Genomic DNA, 24049 nt, shown 5'->3' on the forward strand with positions numbered 1-24049 from the left:
CCACAGAACAGTTTTCCACTTTGCCACAGTCCATTTTAAATGAGCCTTGGCCCAGAGAAGATGTCTGCGCTTCTGGATCATGCTTAGATACGGCTTCTTCTTTGAACTATAGAGTTTTAGCTGGCAGTGGCGGATGGCACGGTGAATTGTGTTCACAGATAATGTTCTCTGGAAATATTCCTGAGCCCATTTTGTGATTTCCAATACAGAAGCATGCCTGTATGTGATGCAGTGCCGTCTAAGGGCCCGAAGATCACGGGCACCCAGTATGGTTTTCCGGCCTTGACCCTTACGCACAGAGATTCTTCCAGATTCTGTGAATCTTTTGATGATATTATGCACTGTAGATGATGATATGTTCAAACTCTTTGCAATTTTACACTGTCGAACTCCTTTCTGATATTGCTCCACTATTTGTCGGCGCAGAATTAGGGGGATTGGTGATCCTCTTCCCATCTTTACTTCTGAGAGCCGCTGCCACTCCAAGATGCTCTTTTTATACCCAGTCATGTTAATGACCTATTGCCAATTGACCTAATGAGTTGCAATTTGGTCCTCCAGCTGTTCCTTTTTTGTACCTTTAACTTTTCCAGCCTCTTATTGCCCCTGTCCCAACTTTTTTGAGATGTGTTGCTGTCATGAAATTTCAAATGAGCCAATATTTGGCATGAGATTTCAAAATGTCTCACTTTCGACATTTGATATGTTGACTATGTTCTATTGTGAATACAATATCAGTTTTTGAGATTTGTAAATTATTGCATTCCGTTTTTATTTACAATTTGTACTTTGTCCCAACTTTTTTGGAATCGGGGTTGTAAATAAATACAACATTTACATGCTTAGATTTCATTATAGAGTATTAGATTAGATAGAACTTTATTGATCCCTTTGGGCGGGTTCCCTCAGGAAAATTAAAATTCCAGCCGCATCATGACAGGATAAACAGAGAATAGAAAATAAAGAAAACTTCTAGATAAATTAAGTATTTACATATACAAATATAAAAAAAAGATAAGATATCGGGGGGAAGTCCAGCAGGAGAGGTATTGCACATTGTCCAGTATTGCACGGAATTCTTTGCAGGGGAAAAAAACAAACAGCATTTTGACAGTAAGACTAAGCGGTAATGCAGAATTTTTTTTTTTTTTTGAAGTGGGCGGCACGGTGGTGTAGTGGTTAGCACACAGTAAGAAGGTTCTGGGTTTGAGCCCAGCAGCCGACAGAAGCCTTTCTGTGTGGAGTTTGCATCTTCTCCCTCCCCGTATCTTTGTGGGTTTCCTCCGGGTGCTCCGGTTTCCCCTACAGTCCAAAGACAAGCGGTTAGGTTAACACGGCGTGGCCTTGGCTGAAGGTTGGGCTGAAGAAGTGCGCTTGAGCAAGGCACCTAACCTCCAACTGCTCCCTGGGTGCTGTATTATAGCTGCCCACTGCTCTGGGTGTGTGTGTGCGCGCTCATTGCTGACTTGTGCATGTTCACTGCTTCAGATGGGTTAAATGCAGAGGACGAATTTCACTGTGCTTGAGTGTAAATGTGACAAAGGCTGCTTCTTCTTCTGAAGGGATGTGAAACTTGCTGATACACAGGTCGATGAATAAGAATTCATTTCAAGGCATTTCACAGAGTCTCAGTGCTAATAAAAGGAAGCCAAGATAGCCTGGGCCCGCCCATCCTAAGTGTGACGCAACACGGGGGCCTGTTGCGAGCTTAGTCTGGCAAGGCAAGCTATCTCCAGCTCTTCCAAGCTCCCGAAAAATCGGGAGCCAATCAACTTTGAGCATCTCCAACGGCCCTGGGTAGAGGCGTGTTCAAGGCAGTGACGTAGTAGAACTGCGACCGGAAGCCATAGATTGTTTACAGAATCTATGCCGGAAGCGCTTCATTCACTAGAAACATTACGAACATGGAGCAGCGGCAAGCCTTTGACACAGCGGTAGATGCTGTATTGAAAGCATTCAACGGGAAGTTCTCATTGAAAACGGAGCAAAGAGCAGCCCTGGAGGTATTTATCTTCTTCCTGTTACTCAAGCAGTTTCCGTCGCGTCACATACGTCAGAGGAAAGAGTGATGTGATTGGTTTAAGCTTCATCACAGCCTTTTCTGGCTTCGACCAGTAGCAAACTGAGGCATTTCAGGGAGGCGGGTCAACCACGCGCTTTGGGAAATGGTTGGGCTTAATATCTTTGCCAGACCAAATGCTCTCAGAGCTTTGAAGTTGCGTTAGCCAGACTAAAGCCAAGAAGTCTTCGTCACATGTAGACTCAAGCACAGACTTAAACACCGTGAAATTTAACCCATCTGAAGCAGTGCGCGCACACAAGTGAGCAGTGAGCACACACACGTACCCAGAGTAGTGGGCAGCTATGCTACAATACCCAGGGAGCAGTTGGGGGTTAAGTGCCCTTGCTCTCATCCCACGGCTGCCCCATGTTAACCTAACCACATGTCTTTGGACTGTAGGAGGAAACCCACGCAGACACGGAGAGAACATGCAAACTCCACACAGAAAGACCCCCGTCGGCCGCTGGGCTCAAACCCAGAACCTTCTTGCTGTGAGGCGATAGTGCTAATCATTCCACCACCATGCCGCCCAAGCGTCTGTATATTAGTGTTTACGTGTATTTAAAAAACTTAATCAAAACAAAGATTAGCATTCAAGTTGTAAGAGAGTTATAATGATCGAAAAAAAAAGAAGCCATAAAGATTGTGCTGTCAAAAAATATTTTTTATTTATTTATTTATTTATTAGAACATTTTAAAAGCAAAAACAGACTTTTATAGGTTTATCAAGTCATGCTAGTAGATATCTGTAACAGTTCAGTATGGGTGGGTGGAGCACAGAGGATGGCAGGACAGAGATCAGGTTCAAAATAGGGCTTTATTGCCACACTTTTCAATGAACAATTCGACACCAAACAGACACACACAACCGGCGTCTAGTTCGGGGATGAGCTCCTCTGCTCTCGCTCTCCCTCCTTAAGTAGGGCGTGGTCACTGGGAAGACACACACAAACACAGGTTAATTGACGTCAGGTGTAGTGATTCTGCCACTTACCTTCCCTGACTCCGCCCTCCTGTCACAGACCGGTGCTTGACCACGCCCCCGCTGCCACAATATCATACACTACCGTTCAAAAGTTTGGGGTCACCCAGACAATTTTGTGTTTTCCATGAAAAGTCACACTTTTATTTCCCACCATAAGTTGTAAAATGGATAGAAAATATAGTCGAGACATTTTTCTGGCCATTTTGAGCATTTAATCGACCCCACAAATGTGATGCTCCAGAAACTCAATCTGCTCAAAGGAAGGTCAGTTTTATAGCTTCTCTAAAGAGCTCAACTGTTTTCAGCTGTGCTAACATGATTGTACAAGGGTTTTCTAATCATCCATTAGCCTTCTGAGGCAATGAGCAAACACATTGTACCATTAGAACACTGGAGTGAGAGTTGCTGGAAATGGGCCTCTATACACCTATGGAGATATTGCACCAAAAACCAGACATTTGCAGCTAGAATAGTCATTTACCACATTAGCAATGTATAGAGTGGATTTCTGATTAGTTTAAAGTGATCTTCATTGAAAAGAACAGTGCTTTTCTTTCAGAAATAAGGACATTTCAAAGTGACCCCAAACTTTTGAACAGTAGTGTATATATAGTCAGAGTACATACTGTATTTATGGAAATAGTTCAATACCCTTAATTAAAAAAAAACTTGTTGGATTGAGTTTGATTATGTGAAAATGTAATATTTGGGAAAAGGAGCAAGAATTGAAGTTAATCACATTTCGTGTTTGCTGCAAAAGTTCCGTTTCTGGTTTTGTCGAGCACCAGTTTAATGCAGGTGCCATTAAAGTGTCTGATGTCCACTCGTACAACACAGAACTTGTATCGAACATAAGAAAGAACTTGGCCAAGAGCGCTGATTGATTATTTCGCCGAAAATGGCCCTGCGTCGGCTTGATTACTAAAAGGACGCAAGTATTGGATCTGTACAGGATATGGGCTGATGGAGAAGTGATCTCGTCTCAAAAATGGAAAAAGTGTAATCTGTACATTCCTACCTGTGTGTGTGTGTGTGTTACTTCATTGGAGGTGTGTGTGTGTTTGGCAGGGCTTTGGATAATTCACCCAGGGTGTAATGCAGCTCGGAGCAACAGCACTGGCCCAAGAGTGGAATTACACACACACACACACACACACACACGGAGGAAAGGATTTCTGCGTTACCTGAGTGAGAAAGAGCGAGCACTCTGGTTGTGTCCTGCACTCTCAGTTATGTGCTGAGAGCTTGAGAGCTGAGCTTGCATTATTGATGCCTTCTACTGGTCCATCACTCACACCCACTGATCAGATTACCCCCCCCCCCCCCCCCCCCCACACACACACACACACAGCATCGTGCCTCTCTCCATCACTACTAAGTGTGTGTGTGTGTGAGGAAAGAGTTCTATCCAGTTACTCTCCTGTGCAGATTAATGCTACTGGAAATGGAGAGCCTATTCTTCTGGGAAGAGGGGAGACAGTTCACTCATCTTGTGTGTGTGTGTGTGTGTGTGTGTGTGTGTGTGTGTGTGTGTGTGTGTGTGTGTGTGTGTGTTTTCGGAACGTGCGTGCGATGGTGTGTAGTTCATAGGTCCTGCTCTGATTGCACTGCTCAAACAAAAGGACAGGGCAGTTTATCTCTTTGGCACAAATCTTTCCACTCCTCCCTTTTCCTCTCGTGTGTGTGTGTGAGATAGTCGTCGCTCGGTGCAGTCACCTGTTTCTTGCCGTGGCCTTGTTTCACAAACTCGCCCATCAGGATGTGGCCTGTTTAGCTGTGCGTCCCACAGAGCTTCATAGGTTTGTTTAGACAACCTTCTACACACCCGATTAGTCTGAAAGTTTCATCAAACCCCACACTGACTGGATTAAACATTAAAAACGCATTGCGAAACTAACTTTCATCCGCAGACAGAGTTTAAGACGTGAGAGGAGGTTTTACAGTACATGAACTTGGACGAGAAAGTAGGCTAGTGACTGCTTGTAGTGGCAAGCGGTTGATGATTGTGTGCAGTAATGTCGGTTTGTAGTTTCTTTATATACACTAGTGCATCTCAAAAAATTAGAATATTGTGAAAAAGTTCAATATTTTCCATCGGCTATTTAAGAAAGTGAAAATGTTATATATTATAGACTCATTACACATAAACTAAAATGTTTCAAGCATTTTTCCATTTTAATTTTAATCAGTATGGCATACAGTACAAAAACATAAAAAAAACATCTCAAAATATTAGAATATTTCATTTCGAGTTTGAGTAAAACAGTATGAACACAGTGTATCTCTCGGTCTACTTCAGTACACACAACGACAATCATGGGGAAGACTGCTGACTTGACTGCTGCCCTCCACAAGGAGGGTAAGCCACAAAAGGTCATTGCTGAAAAGGGTGGCTGGAAAAGGTGCGCAAGCAACAGGGATGGCCGCAGTCTTGAGAGGATTGTCAAGAAAAGTTGATTCAAGAACTTGGGAGAGCTTCACAAGGAGTGGACTGAGGCTGGTGTCAGTGTATCAAGACCCATCACGAACAGACATCTTCAAGAAAGGGGATACAACTTTCGCATTCCTAATATCAAGCTACTCCTGAGCCAGAGACAATGTCAGAAGTGTCTTATCTGGGCTAAGGAGAGAAAGAAATGGACTGTTGCTCAGTGGTCCAAAGTCCTCTTTTCAGATGAAAGTACATTTTGCATTTAATTTGGAAATCACGGTTCTAGAGTCTGGAGGAAGAGTGGAGAGGCACAGAATCCAAGGTGTTTGAAGCCCAGTGTGAAGTTTCCACAGTCTGTGATGATTTGGGGTGCCATGTCATCTGCTGGTGTCGGTCCACTGTATTTTATCAAGTCCAAAGTCAACACAGCCATCTACCAGGAGATTTTAGAGCACTTCATGCTTCCATCTGCTGACGAGCTTTTTGGAGATGCTGATTTCCTTTTCCAGCAGGACTTAGGACCTACCCACAGTGCCAAAACTACTACCAAATGGTTTGCTGACCATGGTAGACCATTACTGTGTTTGATTGGCCAGCCAACTTGCCTGACCTGAACCCCATAGAGAATCTATGGGGTATTGTCAAGAGGAAGATGAGAAACACCCGACCCAAAAATACAGATACGCTGAAGACCACTATCAAAGCACCCTGGGCTTCAATAACACCTCAGCAGTGCCACAGACTGATCACCTCCATGTCACACCGCATTGATACAGTAATTCATGGTAAAGGAGCCCCAACCAAGTATTGAGTGTATAAATGAATATACTTTTAGAAGTTGGACATTTCTGTATTGTAAATCCTTTTTTTTGATTGATCTTAGGGAATATTCTAATAATTTGAGATACTGGATTTCTGATTTTCATGAGCTATAAGCCATAATCATCAAAATTAAAACAAAAAAGGCTTTAAATATTTCACTTTACATGTAATGAATATAGAATATATGAAAGTTTACCTTTTTGAATTAAATTATGAAAAAAAGGAACTTTTTCATGGTATTCTAATTTTTTGAGATGCACTAGTTTCTTACACACATGGGGTGATGGGAAAATCCAGTGGCACACTCTTATGCCAGAGGCATTTTGATTAACTTCTTCCCTTATAGCAATCAATCCAGAGTTCTTCCGACTGTTCAGACGGATCCGATGAAACATTCCTATCATCATACGAGTTTTGTGCCCCCCCCATCATGATTCCGCCCTCATCCACTTGGCTCGAGGACTCGCTGAATGACTAGTTTGATGAGGTTGAAATGATTTAAATGATATGCTAGGGCCTTCACAGTCAACAGATCTCAACCCAGTTGCACACTTATGGAAGATTTATTAGACAGCACTATTATCCACCACTTTTATCCAAAATTTGAGGATGCTCAGATTCTACGTATTATCTACTCTATCGTATGCATCAGAGACATGGACCGCAAACAAGAAGACTTGTAGATAAGTTGGAGGCTTTTGAAATGTGGACATATAGAAGAATGATGCGTATCTCATACACTGAAAGAGACAAATTAAGAAGTCCTGGATATGGTGGGAGAAAAGAGAAAGCTGGTATGTACGTAACATCAAGGAACGGAAGATACAATACTTTGGACACATGAGCAGATGAGATGCAACGGCAGCTTTTAGAAGGGAATGGGAAACATGTTAAGATGTTAAGACACTCCATTTGGTTTCCAGAGATGTGTAGAATTATTTGATGGGTATTGACCTTATCCTCACTGTGCCTGGTGCCAAAATACCTTTGCACCTTCTTCCAGATTGTTTAAAACCTCCATCACTAATCCTATAATAATATTAATGATGCTTGACCTCATATATCAAAGTGAACAAACTTTTTTTTTTTAATTTCTTTTGGGTTCTGTAATCTTTGTTACACGGAAGGGAATTTGGCCTCATAAACATTCAGGGAACAGTAACTGGCACAAAGTCAAATTTATATTTCGTAAGCATTTCTAAGCAAGAACGTTCTGGGTTCAAACCCGGGGGTCTTTCTGTGTGGAGTTCGCATGTTCTTCCCGTGTCTGCGTGGGTTTCCTCCGGGTGCTCCAGTTTCCCCCACAATCCAAAGACATGCAGGTAGATTAATTGGTGGCTCTAAATTGACTGTGTGTGTGATTGAGAGGAGAAACTAACTAACTTAACTTCCTGAGAAACTTTGATGGCTGAAGCTGTCGGAGTGGACCTGCTATCAGGCAGAACACGAAAGAAGCATTTCTAAGCGTGCCAATATTTGTTGACATCTGGGGAGGGTCGGTGAACGAATACATTTACTTCAATTAAAGATTAGATGTTTTATTTTCTCACCATGAGATGAAGATAATTAACCACAAAGCATTTTAAAACCCTTTAACCCTTCTTTACCAAATGGCGCCAATACTTTTGGAGCGCACTGTAATATGAAGTACAGTGGTGTGTAGTTAATTGTTGCTGTAATCTCATCTCATACCAGCAATGGAATCTCCTTTATACATGACATGTGCAGGCTTTGTGCTAAACCCTGATTTTTTTTTTTTTAATTTATTTATTTTTAAATAAACGTGTCTGGGCGGCACGGTGGTGTAGTGGTTAGCGCTGTCGCCTCACAGCAAGAAGGTCCGGGTTCGAGCCCCGTGGCCGGCGAGGGCCTTTCTGTGCGGAGTTTGCATGTTCTCCCCGTGTCCGCGTGGGTTTCCTCCGGGTGCTCCGGTTTCCCCCACGGTCCAAAGACATGCAGGTTAGGTTAACTGGTGACTCTAATGCCGCTTTTCCACTACCAACGCAGCTGAGTTGGGCTGAGCCGTGTCGAGCTGAGTGGGGCTGTTGGAGTTGCATTTCGACTACAACCGCGCTGAACCGTGCTGGCTGGAAGTGGGTGGACACGTTGGGTGGAGTTAGCGAAAGTGGGTGGACGTCACGTGATGTCGTTAGGCGGCGCAAACAGTGACATCAGTGACCTTTTAAGCGGTAGTCTCACGACCCGGATAGTAAACAATAAACGTGGAGGACATGGAGTCGTTAGTGTTGCTGGTCTTGGTGCTGTGGCTTGTTGTCACCGACAACGCCAACAGATACTGGCAAGAGCGCATAGATGAGGCGAGGTGCATAAGGCTTCCGAAATTCTCGTAATTCGTAATTCTTCTTCTTCCGGGTTTACGGTGTTTACAGATCCCAGCGTGCTCGCGGGGCGTGTGTGGGCATGTGAGGACACTCCTCCTCACCAATCAGTGCACAGGGGAGTGTCTGCTCACGCCCCTAGCCCCACTCGGCTCGGTTTGGCTCGCTTCAGCCCCACTCCAAAACCGTGCGAGTTTTGGGTGCTGAGCAGGGCTGAAGCGAGCTGAGTCGTGCTGCTCTAAGGTAGTCGAAACGCGAGCCGTGTCGGGCTGAAGTGAGCCGAAAAAGGGTAGTGGAAAAGGGACATAAATTGACCGTAGGTGTGAATGTGAGTGTGAATGGTTGTCTGTGTCTATGTGTCGGCCCTGTGATGACCTGGCGACTTGTCCAGGGTGTACCCCGCCTTTCGCCCGTAGTCAGCTGGGATAGGCTCCAGCTTGCCTGCGACCCTGTAAAACAGGATAAAGCGGCTAGAGATAATGAGATGAGATGAGATAAACGTGTCTCGGGTTTGATGTCCGCCTCCACTGTATATCTACACAAACCGAAACGTAATTCATTGTGTGGCGTTTGTGCACCTTTGTGTTAAGAATGTTTCCTTTGAGATGGACTTTAGCCTGATTGTACTGCATGTTTACTCAAGACAGCAGGAGCTTTGTTCTAGTTGCTGCTCTCCAGCCGAAACTCCTGTTGTTTAATAATAACTCGGGCGGTTGATGATGAAACCCATCCACCGGCTGTGAACGTGGCAGCTGTGGGGGCTGTGCTCTGCCTACATCCTCTTGGCCCTGCCTACATCCAATTTAAGTGCAGTGTTCATGGGTTTACCGGTGGGGGGTGGGGTTATTTCACCAGCAGTGAGACCTAAATAAGCTTCCTTCTCCGAACGTGTGTCTTGTGTAACTGCACAAGCAGATAACGCAGTGTGTGTGTGTGTGTTCGACTGCTGGTGTGCACCAGATGTTTAGCTCTTCATTCGCATGACTGCTTAATCCCTGTGCTGCAGCGAGCAAATCAGCCAAGTATAGATTCAAACAAATGCTCCCTGGACACTGGGCCTCTATTCCTCACTCTCCCTCTTCCCTCGTTCAGGTTTAAAAAGAATCATCATTAGTGTAAGCTTTTGCAATCCACGGATAGGAGATAACAATGGAGATTAAACTGGTTCTGTGTCCAAAATTATATCCTACTCCTTGTTCCCTGCAAGTGCACTATTACTGCTTTGCATCCTCGAGGCTATATTGTTTGGACACGAACCCGCTGCAGTGCATTGTGGGATTTCAGGAGAGTAATGGACAAGCTGTGCTATGAAACACGATTTATAAAATGATGAAATTCCTTGAATAGTGCGTCATGTATGAAAAGGATTAGAATAATTGGCGTTTGATTGATGGTTTCGTATCGGTTAACAAATTTAGGAACGACGCAAAACAGTCATGCTGATCTCTTGTGTGTCTCTCTCTCGCTCTGTGTAGGTCTTCTGATCTCAAGCCGACGTTTCCGTGATTGAAGCCTCTTCGCTGACGCTCTCTGTTGTCGGGCAGCTGCCCATGCACATGCACGGCACCATGGGTAGCTCCCCAGAGGTACTGTCCTGGACCTCTTGCCCCAGCCTGCTGGTGGGGAAGCTCAAAGAAGAGCTCAAGCTCACCGTGGTGGGAGACGCTCTGAAGAAAGCTAATACCAATAGTACCCCTTCTCCCCAAGCTCCACCACCTGCCCCTCCTCCAGAGATCATCACAGACCTGGCTCCGCCTACCAGCCTCCCCGTGCCCCTGCACCCAGGCCGAGACGACGACTTGGGCGTGACCGGTAGCAGCCCACCCTGCACGGCGCTCAGCGAGGACTCGAGCCGAGAGCAGGGCCACTTCGAGAACAGCGTGCTGCAGCTGCAGGAACACGAAGAGGAACACAACGCTGAGCATGAAGAGCACGGTTCCTGTGGGGAAGACGCCAATGAGGACGGAGGCTGTAACATGGAGCACGCTGACCAGAATCATCATGACGATATCAAACTTCAGTTCCACCGAGCCAACACGGGCGGAGGCGGCTTCCTGGAAGGCTTGTTCGGCTGCTTAAAGCCCGTGTGGAATATCATAGGGAAGACATACTCAACAGATTACAAGCTTCAGCAACAAGGTGACTCTCTTTCTCTTGTGTTTCTATTATAAGTCTTGGTGGTCTTGCACACCAACTTTATTTATATATCAGGGTTTTTTTTAGGCCTCACTGCGTTGAACCTGACTCTACATCTAGTCGGTAGTTTCTTAGAGGATGGTGTGGTACCTGGAAACTCATAACTGAGACACGCACATGCTTAAGATAGTTAGCTTGATAACTTGGGTAATGTTAGCGATGCTATATTTTGACAATTTTGGTAACTTTTAAATACATTTCCGTGTATGGCCCATTCTATAATTGTGGGTACATTTCAAGTGTTAGTCATCGTCAACTCTGTTGTCATTAAACTGGGCAATCCATGAAAAGAGTTAACTTTTTTCTACCATTTTGTGTCTGAACTCCATATGCTGACCTCAAACTAGCTACCACATCAAGCCAAAGTCTCTCTGACGCCAGAATCTGGTCTTCTCAGGCAGTCTCCTGTCTCAGTACTAAGCAACTCGTTTTAAGGCGTATGGGTGCGGCGCCAATCTCCGTTTTGATAGCCCTTAGCCTCTCGCCTATACAGCTAAGGTTACAGTGGGGGCCTAGTCCTCTGGTAACCGTGAGAGTTTGACTTCCATCGTCCTTCACTGTCTTTCTGAAGTTTCCTGCCAGAGGAAGTGACATCACTCGGTGCAGGTGTCATGCGTATTATTAAGTCTGTTGTGGATTTTATGCAGTTTTATAACACAGCTAACAGAGTTGACAAGGATATTGGGATGGATAAAAAAAAATTGTCACTGAAATTTCGCATAATACAGAAAATTTTTATAACCGTTAATAGAATAAGCCCCCAGAAAACAGACTGTTAGACTGAATCACTTCATGGTTATTCAAGTTGAACGTACAACCCCGATTCCAAAAAAGTTGGGACAAAGTACAAATTGTAAATAAAAACGGAATGCAATAATTTACAAATCTCAAAAACTGATATTGTATTCACAATAGAACATAGACAACATATCAAATGTCGAAAGTGAGACATTTTAAAATTTCATGACAGCAACACATCTCAAAAAAGTTGAGACGGGGCAATAAGAGGCTGGAAAAGTTAAAGGTACAAAAAAGGAACAGCTGGAGGACCAAATTGCAACTCATTAGGTCAATTGGCAATAGGTCATTAACATGACTGGGTATAAAAAGAGCATCTTGGAGTGGCGGCGACTCTCAGAAGTAAAGATGGGAAGAGGATCACCAATCCCCCTAATTCTGCGCCGACAAATAGTGGAGCAATATCAGAAAGGAGTTCGACAGTGTAAAATTGCAAAGAGTTTGAACATATCATCATCTACAGTGCATAATATCATCAAAAGATTCAGAGAATCTGGAAGAATCTCTGTGCGTAAGGGTCAAGGCCGGAAAACCATACTGGGTGCCCGTGATCTTCAGGCCCTTAGACGGCACTGCATCACATACAGGCATGCTTCTGTATTGGAAATCACAAAATGGGCTCAGGAATATTTCCAGAGAACATTATCTGTGAACACAATTCACCGTGCCATCCACCGTTGCCAGCTAAAACTCTATAGTTCAAAGAAGAAGCCGTATCTAAACATGATCCAGAAGCGCAGACGTCTTCTCTGGGCCAAGGCTCATTTAAAATGGACTGTGGCAAAGTGGAAAACTGTTCTGTGGTCAGACGAATCAAAATGTGAAGTTCTTTATGGAAATCAGGGACGCCGTGTCATTCGGACTAAAGAGGAGAAGGACGACCCAAGTTGTTATCGGCGCTCAGTTCAGAAGCCTGCATCTCTGATGGTATGGGGTTGCATTAGTGCGTGTGGCATGGGCAGCTTACACATCTGGAAAGACACCATCAATGCTGAAAGGTAAATCCAGCTTCAAGAGCAACATATGCACTCATCCAGACGACGTCTCTTTCAGGGAAGACCTTGCATTTTCCAACATGACAATGCCAAACCACATACTGCATCAATTACAGCATCATGGCTGCGTAGAAGAAGGGTCCGGGTACTGAACTGGCCAGCCTGCAGTCCAGATCTTTCACCCATAGAAAACATTTGGCGCATCATAAAACGGAAGATACGACAAAAAAAGACCTAAGACAGTTGAGCAACTAGAATCCTACATTAGACAAGAATGGGTTAACATTCCTCTCCCTAAACTTGAGCAACTTGTCTCCTCAGTCCCCAGACGTTTACAGACTGTTGTAAAGAGAAAAGGGGATGTCTCACGGTGGTAAACATGGCCTTGTCCCAACTTTTTTGAGATGTGTTGTCATAAAATTTAAAATCACCTAATTTTTTTCTTTAAATGATACATTTTCTCAGTTTAAACATTTGATATGTCATCTATGTTCTATTCTGAATAAAATATGGAATTTTGAAACTTCCACATCACATTATTGCATTCCGTTTTTATTTACAATTTGTACTTTGTCCCAACTTTTTTGGAATCGGGGTTGTATGAATCAGGAGTCGAAGACAGCCAGTAATGGGGAGGGGGGGGAGTCATTTAGTTAATGTTTTATGGATGAATTGGGTCGAAAATGTACGCCAATTGGTGAAAGTTGGTCATCATTTGCATTATTGTTCAAAACCGATTGATTCGGTAAAGATTTCTTTTGTGGAAAATAACAAAAGATTTATCTCAGTGACGCAGAACGTACCCTGACTTCTAGAATAACCTGTATGCCAATGTAAATCCCACCTATGATGATGAAAAGAAACCAGCTTACAAACAGTTAATTTGCTGGCTATGTGAAATATATTAGGCGTAGATGTATAAACCAAGAAAAATGTTTACCCGTTGATATGGTGAGGTTTTGTGTAAGGATATTATATTTATGGAAGGAGTCTCCAGTGTCAACGCTTAATGCTCAGTAAGATTTTAGCCCCAGGAAAGTCTTCCACAATAGACACACGAGCAACCTGAGACGGGGAGTAAACCTTGTCCAGGGCTCCATGTAAAAGGGTCAGCTTTGCTCTTGACCTTTTTCCATTTCGGTCAATTTTATTAAACCAGGAGGTTTTGATTGGTCAGATGTTTGCCAACACTGTATGTTGATTGGTTTGTAGACATGTGGGAGGTTCCGTTCGAGGAGATCTCAGAGCTGCAGTGGTTGGGAAGCGGAGCTCAGGGCGCCGTCTTCCTGGGAAAGTTCCACTCCGAAGAAGTGGCCATCAAGAAGGTCCGAGAGCAGAAAGAGACTGATATCAAACACCTCCGCAAACTCAAGCACCCCAACATCATCGGTTTCAAGTACGACCCATGAAGGAGTTTTGCATTTTTAAATAGGAAGCCTGGAATTATTTTCAGACTGCCCATTTTCTGAGTTGTGTGTTTTTTATTTCTCTCCATAGGGGTGTGTGTACACAGGCTCCGTGTTACTGCATTATCATGGAATACTGTGCTCAGGGGCAGCTGTATGAGGTACTCAGGGCAGGGAGGAAGATAACTCCTCGTCTCCTAGTGGACTGGGCATCGGGCATCGCCAGCGGCATGAACTACCTACACCTCCACAAGATCATCCACAGAGACCTCAAATCACCAAAGTAAGCTTCTCTGAGAATGTAATGCAGACCCTTCCTGAATTTTAGTGCTCTAACATGTATATTAAAAAAATCTTGACGTGAATGTCACTCTTCTGGTATGAGTAGGATTTCAAGTCTCGTTCATTACAGTACTTTTATAACGTGTCTGAGAAGTTCAGGGCTTGATAAAAATACATGTCACCTTATTCAGAAATCAAATTCAGTGGGTGCAGATGATCAGATCATTATCAGCCTCTGCTTTGTTTCAAATATTATTCTGCCCGAATAATGGCACTTCTTTTATTTGTGTTGTCTTTTTTTTTTTTTTTAATTAGATCAGCTGAATGAAGGTTGAATTGAAAATTTAGTTTCAGAAACCAGAAAGTAGTTGAGAGTCATATTACTGAAGGTAGTTTAATGTGACACTTGTGAAAAGTTAAGCTTGTCAAACCAGAACCTCACCCATGAGAGCGAGGCATTCAGCTTGCCATCTGGAATGTTGGAAATACAAACAGCATTATTAATGAACAGTCAGCGCCAGTAGAGTTTAACCTGGTCATGTTTGGAGTAATTCAAGGATAAAAGTAAATACATTCAACAACAAACTTGGTTTTTAGCTCATCCGGCTATAGGCCTGGCTGGATGAGCTTATGCGATCATGCATCGTCCGTCCACGATTTACAAAAATCACTACTCCTCGTACAAGATTGATTGATTGATTGAATTTTGATTAAACTCGCATACAATGTTCCCCAGGTGGGTGTGCATAAAGGTTGTCCAGATGGTGGCGCCACCTGTCATATTTACGATTTTTTTGGGGCGACTTGTCACACCAAATACAACTGTTCGTAAACTGCTAGGATGTTTTCACTGAAACTCACCCAAAAGACTCTAAAGACATATTCCAACAAGAGTTGTTCACCAGGTGGCGCCACCTACCATGGATGAGGTGACAGAGGGGTCACGAGCAATTTCATGAAAATTGCTGCTACTCCTACAGGAGTGATCAGATTTTGATCAAACTCTTATGTTCCCCAGGTTGGTGTGTATAAAGGTTGTCAAGACCGTAGCGCCACCGGTCATATTTATGATTTTATGGGCGTTTAAAAAAATTTGGGGTGACTCGTCACACCAAACACTACTGTTCGTAAACTGTTAGGATGTTTTCACTGAAACTCACCCAGAAGACTCTAAAGACATATATTCCCACAAGAATTGATCACCAGATGGCGCCACCTACCATGGATACAGCTCCACAGGGGTCATATACAATTTCACGAAAATCGCTACTCCTCCTGCAGGTGTGATCAGATTTGATCAAACGCCTCTGGAATGTTCCCCAGGTTGATATGGATAAAAGTTGTCCAGATGGTGGCGCCACTTGTCATATTTACGATTTTATGGGCATCTGAAATTTTGGGGTGACTCATCACATTAAACGCTACTGTTGTTAAACTGCTGGGATGTTTTCAATGAAACTCACCCAAAAGACTCAAAAGGCATATTCCAGCAAGAGTTGTTCACCAGATGGCGCCACCTGCCATGGATGAGGTGACAGAGGTATACATGTCAACCCCTACGGATTTCCCGTATTCTCTATGGATTTTGGCATTTTAAAAATGGTACGGGTGTAGTGGTATTCAACTACGGATTTTTCTACATTTTCACCTTAAAATTATTTTGATTTATTACCATCAAAAAACTCGTCATGAAATACGAAAATGCATGGGAGCCGCCATTTTCTACATTTAGAATTACTCAACCGGTACTTCCGCTAGTACCAACAAGCCATTCCAAATGTCTGAGCATGCGCAATTGTGATTTTCCTGCACACCGAGCGGGAAATAACAGCACATGTAGCGTAACAATAGACAGGTCAAGATGTCGGCACCACCGGAAAAAACCCTCAAAACATCTAAAACTGGAGGTCGCGTTCTTCCCGAATGGACAGAAACATTCAATGGAATAATTATCGCTTCCAAAATGGGTGCCGAGTATGTCAACTGCACAATTTGTTGTAGAGATGTGAAAGTGTTTGCCTCTGGAATTTACGACGTGAGGGAACGCATGGAATCTCAAATGCATGTGAAGAATGCAAACCAGAAAAAGAGACAGCTGTCAATTAATTTCTTCGCGCAAAAGCCAACAAAAGTTGTATCTGACATTAGGTATTAGGTAAGAAAGTAAGATCTGAGACATTTTTATTATGTATGAAATATTACTATGGATTTGGTATAGAAATTATGGATTTCTTTACCAGGGAGTACAGGTGAGAGCCGTGAGGGGTTGACATGTATGCAGAGGGGTCACGACCAATTTCATGAAAATCGCTGCTCCTCCGACAGAATCGATCAGATTTCAAACTCGCACACAACAGTGGCCAGTATGAGCTACAGCCTCATTTGCCCCTTTTCCACCAAAGCAGTTCCAGGGCTGGTTCGGGGCCAGTGCTTAGTTTGGAACCGGGTTTTCTGTTTCCACTGACAAAGAACTGGCTCTGGGGCCAGAAAAACTGGTTCCAGGCTAGCACCAACTCTCTGCTGGGCCAGAGGAAAGAACTGCTTACGTCAGCGGGGGGGGGGGGGCGGAGTTGTTAAGACTAACAACAATAACAAGACTGCGGAAGATCGCCATTTTTAAGCGACAAGAAGCAGCAACTGTACAAACGCGAAGTCATCCATTATTGTTGTTGTTGCTGCTGCTTCCATGTTGTTTTTGTTTCGATATTCGCGCCAAGGTTTATGTAAACGTAGCGACGTAACTGACGTATACAGCGATGTAACTGACGTATACAGCGACGTAATGACGTGGCTTCCCTTAGCACTGCGAGCTATGGAAAAGCAAACTGGTTCTCAGCTGGCTCGCAAGTTGAACGAGTTGTGAACCAGCACCAGCACTGGCCCCGAACCAGCCCTGGAACTGATTTGGTGGAAAAGGGGTAATAGAGATCTTGCAGTCACGTGACCGGAAAGTACACAACCGCCATCTTGTCGGTCAAAAACACCGCTGAATATTGCTGCACTCGTGTACAGAATGGATCAATTTCAACCGACGGACTACACGGCTCATTTTTCTAATGAACAGATAACTAGATATATGTCTAAAATAAACGATCTACAGATTTGTGACCCTTATGGCTTTCCGGACGGAGTTTTCACGACCGGATTTTGAACTGCCAGCGGAATACCCAGACGTGTATAATTACCTCATTAACTTTCCCTCGCTGTTCAGTGGTGAAGCACTGCATGCTTATAAATCTCTGGACAGTTATCTTTACAGAAATTCAGGATTTGTCAGCGACTCAGATGTGGCATCTTGTAAACAAGAATTCTCATTGGATGGGTAAGTCACTTAAGTATTGAGTATAGCACTGACCAGCTGATTATAGAATCGAATAAGGTAATTCCAGCTGTAATTCCAAATCGTCCGTGTTGTTTACATGGATCTGGCGTTGGAGAGGTAGAGGCTTGGCAGTGGAGATTTGAGTGGCTGTTTTCTGAGCTTAGTCAACAGGCCGGCTCTGCCTGCAGCCTCGCTTTTGCTTCTGCTCCCGACACCGCCTCCTTCGCTTTGCTTCCGATAACAATCCACGGAGACCCCGCTGGTCTCGCTATCTCGTCCGGAATTTTTTTTTTTTCTCGTCCGGAATGTTGTGCATGCGATGGAAATCGCTACAAACCGTCATTTTCTGCTGGAAACCAATGTCCAGTAAGTCCATACGGTTGTAGTGGATATTGAAGTCCGGTACAGACGAACAACACGCAAAAATACACACAAAAAACATAAAAAACGTGCACAGGTAGGGAGAGCTTGTAGCCGCAGCCGTTGTAGTAGAATTGTATATAGTAGGGTTTTCCAGCAGAAAAGGTAGAAGTAAAAGCAGAAGTAGAACCAGAAGTAGAAGGCGGAATATGGCGTTTGACCGACAAGATGGCGTCTGTCACAATCTGGATCGGCTGTGACGTCACATGCAAGTGCTCCATTGAGGCTTTTCTCTCTCTCTCTCCTCTCCTCTCCTTAGTGTGTTAGTCACTCATAACGATGTTGTGAAGATCTCTGACTTTGGGACATCCAAAGAGCTGAGTGATAAGAGCACTAAGATGTCGTTTGCCGGTACAGTGGCCTGGATGGCTCCAGAAGTGATCCGCAACGAGCCTGTATCTGAGAAGGTAGACATCTGGTAAGTGTCCCTGAATGGCATGTGTTAAGAAGTTTGCAGTACTTTCATTACTTCTGCCTCACCAAGTTGACCTTTACCTAAATGCAATTTTTTTTTTCAGATGGCTCATTAGTGCCATGTAATATGCTTGTGTTATGTCAGCTCACAAGTCGGTAGGATGGAAGTGTAACTCTTTCCTGTTTGCCCTGTAGGTCATTTGGTGTAGTGTTATGGGAGCTCCTGACCGGAGAGATTCCCTATAAAGATGTGGACTCCTCTGCCATTATCTGGGGCGTAGGGAGTAACAGTCTACATCTTCCTGTGCCCTCAACCTGCCCTGATGGCTTCAAAATCCTCATGAAGCAGACATGGTGACTGCAGCTCTGATTTAAAAAAAAAAACCTTATTGATTTCTCATTGATTTTTCATGCTCTCTCTTTCCTCTGTTATTTTTTACCCCTCCTGTTAGTTTATACATGAATGATTCTTTCTCCAAGCCTTCTGTCTAATTGAACACGGCGTTGAAGACACTAGGGGAAAAATAGTTACTAGGCATGTAATGATGCAATGTAAAACAATAAATCACGATACAGATTTCCGACGATTTGAATCATTAAATAAAAAATGAATCATAATTTTTAATATTAGGCAGCGTAGTCTTAGTTTTTTTCCAAGCTGTAATTGGATTGCTGAGACAGCAAAAGGCATAGTAATGTACAATAACAGGAATCAATGTGACTTCACCCTAGGCAGAAGGAACACAGCTCTAATATGAGGGGGGAAAAAATGTAAAATGGGTAAAAAGCTGTTTTTGTAATTGATTGACTGACTGTACAAATAGATTTAACAAGAACTCTGAGCTTTCTTTTTAGATGACTGAAAGCTCAAGAATAGAGAAGGCTATTTTAATAGTTATTCCATGAAATCGAGTCGTACATGAGCTGATTGCAGACGAGGCGCGTAGCACCGAGTTGGCTATAAGCCATGTGCGACGAGATTGAGTGGAATAACTGTTTTATTCTATCCACATTCACTGGATTTTTGAGAAACAGAGCATTTTTATTTTTTGTAAATTCGACCAATAAAAACTTTATACAAAACGTCCAACAAAATAATTTCCGCTTAGAATGTCAACAAACTGGCGAAATGACAGGAGCAATTTGTGAAAAATGCTATAATAATAATAATGATTCTTGAAAAATAAAAAAGATACGTTCTTGCCATCAAATACTTTTTGATGAACATATGTTATTGCTTGTAATTTTTTGGGTTTTGTTTTTGAGGAGTTTTGATTTCATCCTAGGTCGGTTCAGCAACACGCATCGCCATTTTGTTTTTCTCTACTCACGGTATATGAGCTGATATCCTAGTAGTAGAGTAGCCGATTAGAGCGCACGATTGCTAATATCCAGTGAATGTGGATAGAATAATATATTTTTACTCCAACCTTACAAATGTGGATAAATAATTACTATTGTTTTTTAAGAAAATGAAACAAAAGGGTTTTTTATTTAACAAAAGGCATATTTAAGTTGATAAAAAAAAAATGTTGCAGATTTTTGGGAATTAAATTTTGTTCATTTAATTTTTTTTTTTTAAATGTAATGGGAAAATTGAATTATGAACCCAGTATCGTGAATCGAATCGTGAGTTGGGTGAATCGTTATTTCTACACCAAGACTTCTGCATGTGACTTACTATCTTATTGAGGATTTGAAACGAGGCACCAGACTTGCCACCACTCTCTTCTGTAATTACACAATTACATTATTTGCATGTTGAAAATCATCTGAATATTAAACCAGTGAAAAGAGAAACCGTGCCCTGATAACTTATCCTGAAATGAGAATTATCGTTGACAGGCAGGGTAAGCCCAGAAACAGGCCATCATTCAGACAGATCCTGCTGCACCTGGACATCGCCTCTGCAGACGTTCTGGGGGCCCCCCAGGAGACGTACTTTAAATCTCAGGTTTGTCTTTATAAATATTAACAATGCACACACGGCTTAGATTGCCAGGATGAAGAGCTGGAGTTAAGGTGTAGAATTATGTCCTGGCACCATGGGTTGCAGGGTAACAAATCCTGAGCTCAGGTTACTATTTGTGTGGCGTTTCGTATGTTCTTACTGGGTCTGTGCAAGTGTCTTCGGAGTTCTTAGTTTTCCTCCCACCGACCAAAAACATGCCAGTCGGTGGATTGTCTTCTGGCCAGTTTACCAGCATTAAAGCTACACTGTTCCTTGCATTACGTGCATGGTAATTTAGTTGACTAATTGCTCAACGCTAAGATGTACGTGTTTGCACGTGCCGATCAGGCGGAGTGGAGAGAGGAAGTGAAGAAGCATTTTGAGAAGATAAAAAGTGAAGGAACGTGCATCCACCGCCTGGACGAGGAACTTATACGGCGCAGAAGAGATGAACTCAGGTCAGCCACTGACCCTGATGCGACAAAACACTCACTGGGTTTGGGTTTCAAGCTAAATTATGGCATTTAAAAAATGGCAACTTTTCCAAGATTCTCTCCAACCCTGTCGACTTCTTGCTGTCTCAGGCATGCACTGGACATTCGAGAGCATTATGAGAGGAAGCTAGAGAGGGCGAACAACCTGTACATGGAGCTGAGTGCGATCATGCTGCAGCTAGAAGTGCGAGAGAAAGAACTCATGAAGTAAGTGCACCTCAACAACTCACTGTTCGGCCCCACTGCTGAAAATCTTTAGCGTGAGCAACACGTAGTTTAAATCTATAAGCAGCCTCGCGAATAGAGACCGTCACTGGTGTTCACAAGTTCAGTTGAAAGCCAGCTTTTTATATATATAAATATACATACCATGCCATATTTAAATAATATTGGCTGGCTTTGAGTGGTATATCAAATATATTCCATTCAGCTAGCATGATATTGAACGAGTCAAAGATGAGTAACTGAATGGAATATATCTGATATACCATGAAAAAAGCCAGCCAGTGTTATTATTATACATTTGATGGAACAATTATAGATTTTACAAAAAGTTAAGAACGGGGGGGAACTTACTAATATTGAATGTTGAATCTGATCGAATGTAATTCAGTGTTCTGTCAATCCAGTGTACATGTACAAAGTTCTAACAATAAAAATGGTACAAGTCCAAAAAGCCTGAACAACAACCCAACTTACAGTGGTGCTTGAAAGCTTGTGAACCCTTTAGAATTTTCTATATTTCTGCATAAATATGACCTAAAACATCATCAGATTTTCACACAAGTCCTAAAAGTAGATAAAGAGAGCCCAGTTAAACAAATGAGACAAAAATATTATACTCGGTCATTTATTTATTGAGGAAAATGATCCAATATTACATATCTGTGACTGGCAAGAGTATGTGAACCTTGAGGATTAGCAGTTAATTTGAAGATGAAATCAGAGTCAGGTGTTTTCAATCAATGGGATGACAATCAGGTGTGAGTGGGCACCCTGTTTTATTTAAAGAACAGGGATCTATCAAAGTCTGATCTTCACAACACGTTTGTGGAAGTGTATCATGGCATGAACAAAGGAGATTTCTGAGGACCTCAGAAAAAGCGTTGTTGATGCTCATCAGGCTGGAAAAGGTTATAAAACCATCTCTAAAGAGTTTGGACTCCATCAGTCCACAGTCAGACAGATTGTGTACAAATGGAGGAACTTCAAGACCATTGTTACCCTCCCCAGGAGTGGTCGACTAACAAAGATCACTCCAAGAGCAAGGCGTGTAATAGTCGGCGAGGTCACAAAGAACCCCAGGGTAACTTCTAAGCAACTGAAGGCCTCTCTCATATTGGCTAATGTTAATGTTCATGAGTCCACCATCAGGAGAACACTGAACACCTATGGTGTGCATGGCAGGGTTGCAAGGAGAAAGCCACTGCTGTCCAAAAAGAACATTGCTGCTCGTCTGCAGTTTGCTAAAGATCACGTGGACAAGCCAGAAGGCTATTGGAAAAATGTTTTGTGGATGGATGAGACCAAAATAGAACTTTTTGGTTTAAATGAGAAGCGTTCTGTTTGGAGAAAGGAAAACACTGCATTCCAGCATAAGAACCTTATCCCATCTGTGAAACATGGTGGTGGTAGTATCATGGTTTGGGCCTGTTTTGCTGCATCTGGGCCAGGACAGCTTGCCATCATTGATGGAACAATGAATTCTGAATTATACCAGCGAGTTCTAAAGGAAAATGTCAGGACATCTGTCCATGAACTGAATCTCAAGAGAAGGTGGGTCATGCAGCAAGACAACGACCCTAAGCACACAAGTCGTTCTACCAAAGAATGGTTAAAGAAGAATAAAGTGAATGTTTTGGAATGGCCAAGTCAAAGTCCTGACCTTAATCCAATCGAAATGTTGTGGAAGGACCTGAAGCGAGCAGTTCATGTGAGGAAACCCACCAACATCCCAGAGTTGAAACTGTTCTGTACAGAGGAATGGGCTAAAATTCCTCCAAGCCGGTGTGCAGGACTGATCAACAGTTACCGCAAACGTTTAGTTGCAGTTATTGCTGCACAAGGGGGTCACACCAGATACTGAAAGCAAAGGTTCACATACTTTTGCCACTCACAGATATGTAATATTGGATCATTTTCCTCAAGAAATAAATGACCAAGTATAATATTTTTGTTTAACTGGGTTCTCTTTATCTACTTTTAGGACTTGGGTGAAAATCTGATGATGTTTTAGGTCATATTTATGCAGAAATATAGAAAATTCTAAAGGGTTCACAAACTTTCAAGCACCATCTGATATACTGATATAAAAAAGGCCATTATTATTATTATTATTATTATTATTATTATTATTATGCATACACATTCCTTTCAGGTGTTCAAAGCGTCTTTCTCTTTGAAAATTCCCTCAAAATTTTCCATATTTAACGAAGCAAACCTGGCGGCCATGTTTGTTTACAAATTGTCACAGTCGCTCGCTAGTGCAGAAATTTTACACCTCTAACGTGTGACGTCGTGTTGTCTTGACAACCATGCAATATCGTAAACCATATTCAACGCTCATTGTCCATTGGGTAGAGTGACGTAATACACATAGGCTAAACGATATGCTAACAGTATTGCATGCTATCAAACCAAGCAAATGAAACCCGCTAGAAGGGAATAGAACACGTTTTTATTCCATCGAAAAAGTGGACGCGCGTTGTCAAAATGGCTAACCAGTTCAAAATTAAAATTCCTTTGATTACTTTGTGGATTTATTTTTTCCAGTTTATTTTAGGGGATGTGTCCATATAATATAAAGAACATTACACAATGGCACAAAGATATGAAGTTTATCTTCGAGTGGTGAACATCACAGGTGAGCGAAGCAAACGAGTGATACCTGTATGTTTTTCAACATGAGAAGATAAGCTTCACTCGCTTGTAACGTACTGTATATGTTCACCACTCGAAGATAAACTTCATATTATCATGTCATCATGTCGTAAAATAGACTGCGGTTGAAGAAAAAAAAAACATTACGAGTTTCGAAAGCATCCCTTTTGTTATTGTAGGAATTATGTTCTCCAGTTTTCGCAAAATTTATATAAACTCAACAAGGTGAGAGCCTTAAAGTATTTGCATGGA

The 24049-nt window shown here is 42.7% G+C and overlaps 1 protein-coding gene across 3 annotated transcripts in view; it reads left to right on the forward strand.

The window, feature by feature from the left end:
- Positions 1 to 24049, forward strand: part of si:ch211-45c16.2 (mitogen-activated protein kinase kinase kinase 13) — a 178107-nt gene that overhangs the window by 131133 nt on the left and 22925 nt on the right. For all 3 annotated transcript variants that reach the window (XM_060930328.1, XM_060930329.1, XM_060930330.1), the window contains 8 exons: positions 10115 to 10778; positions 13841 to 14024; positions 14126 to 14317; positions 18318 to 18476; positions 18668 to 18826; positions 20318 to 20426; positions 20772 to 20881; positions 21008 to 21124. In XM_060930328.1, coding sequence (XP_060786311.1) covers positions 10190 to 10778; positions 13841 to 14024; positions 14126 to 14317; positions 18318 to 18476; positions 18668 to 18826; positions 20318 to 20426; positions 20772 to 20881; positions 21008 to 21124 — 1619 coding nt within the window. In that variant the 5' untranslated portion in view covers positions 10115 to 10189. The remainder of the gene's footprint in view (positions 1 to 10114; positions 10779 to 13840; positions 14025 to 14125; positions 14318 to 18317; positions 18477 to 18667; positions 18827 to 20317; positions 20427 to 20771; positions 20882 to 21007; positions 21125 to 24049) is intronic.

This window comes from Neoarius graeffei, chromosome 9, assembly GCF_027579695.1.
Source record: "Neoarius graeffei isolate fNeoGra1 chromosome 9, fNeoGra1.pri, whole genome shotgun sequence".
NCBI classification, from domain to species: Eukaryota; Metazoa; Chordata; class Actinopteri; order Siluriformes; family Ariidae; genus Neoarius; species Neoarius graeffei.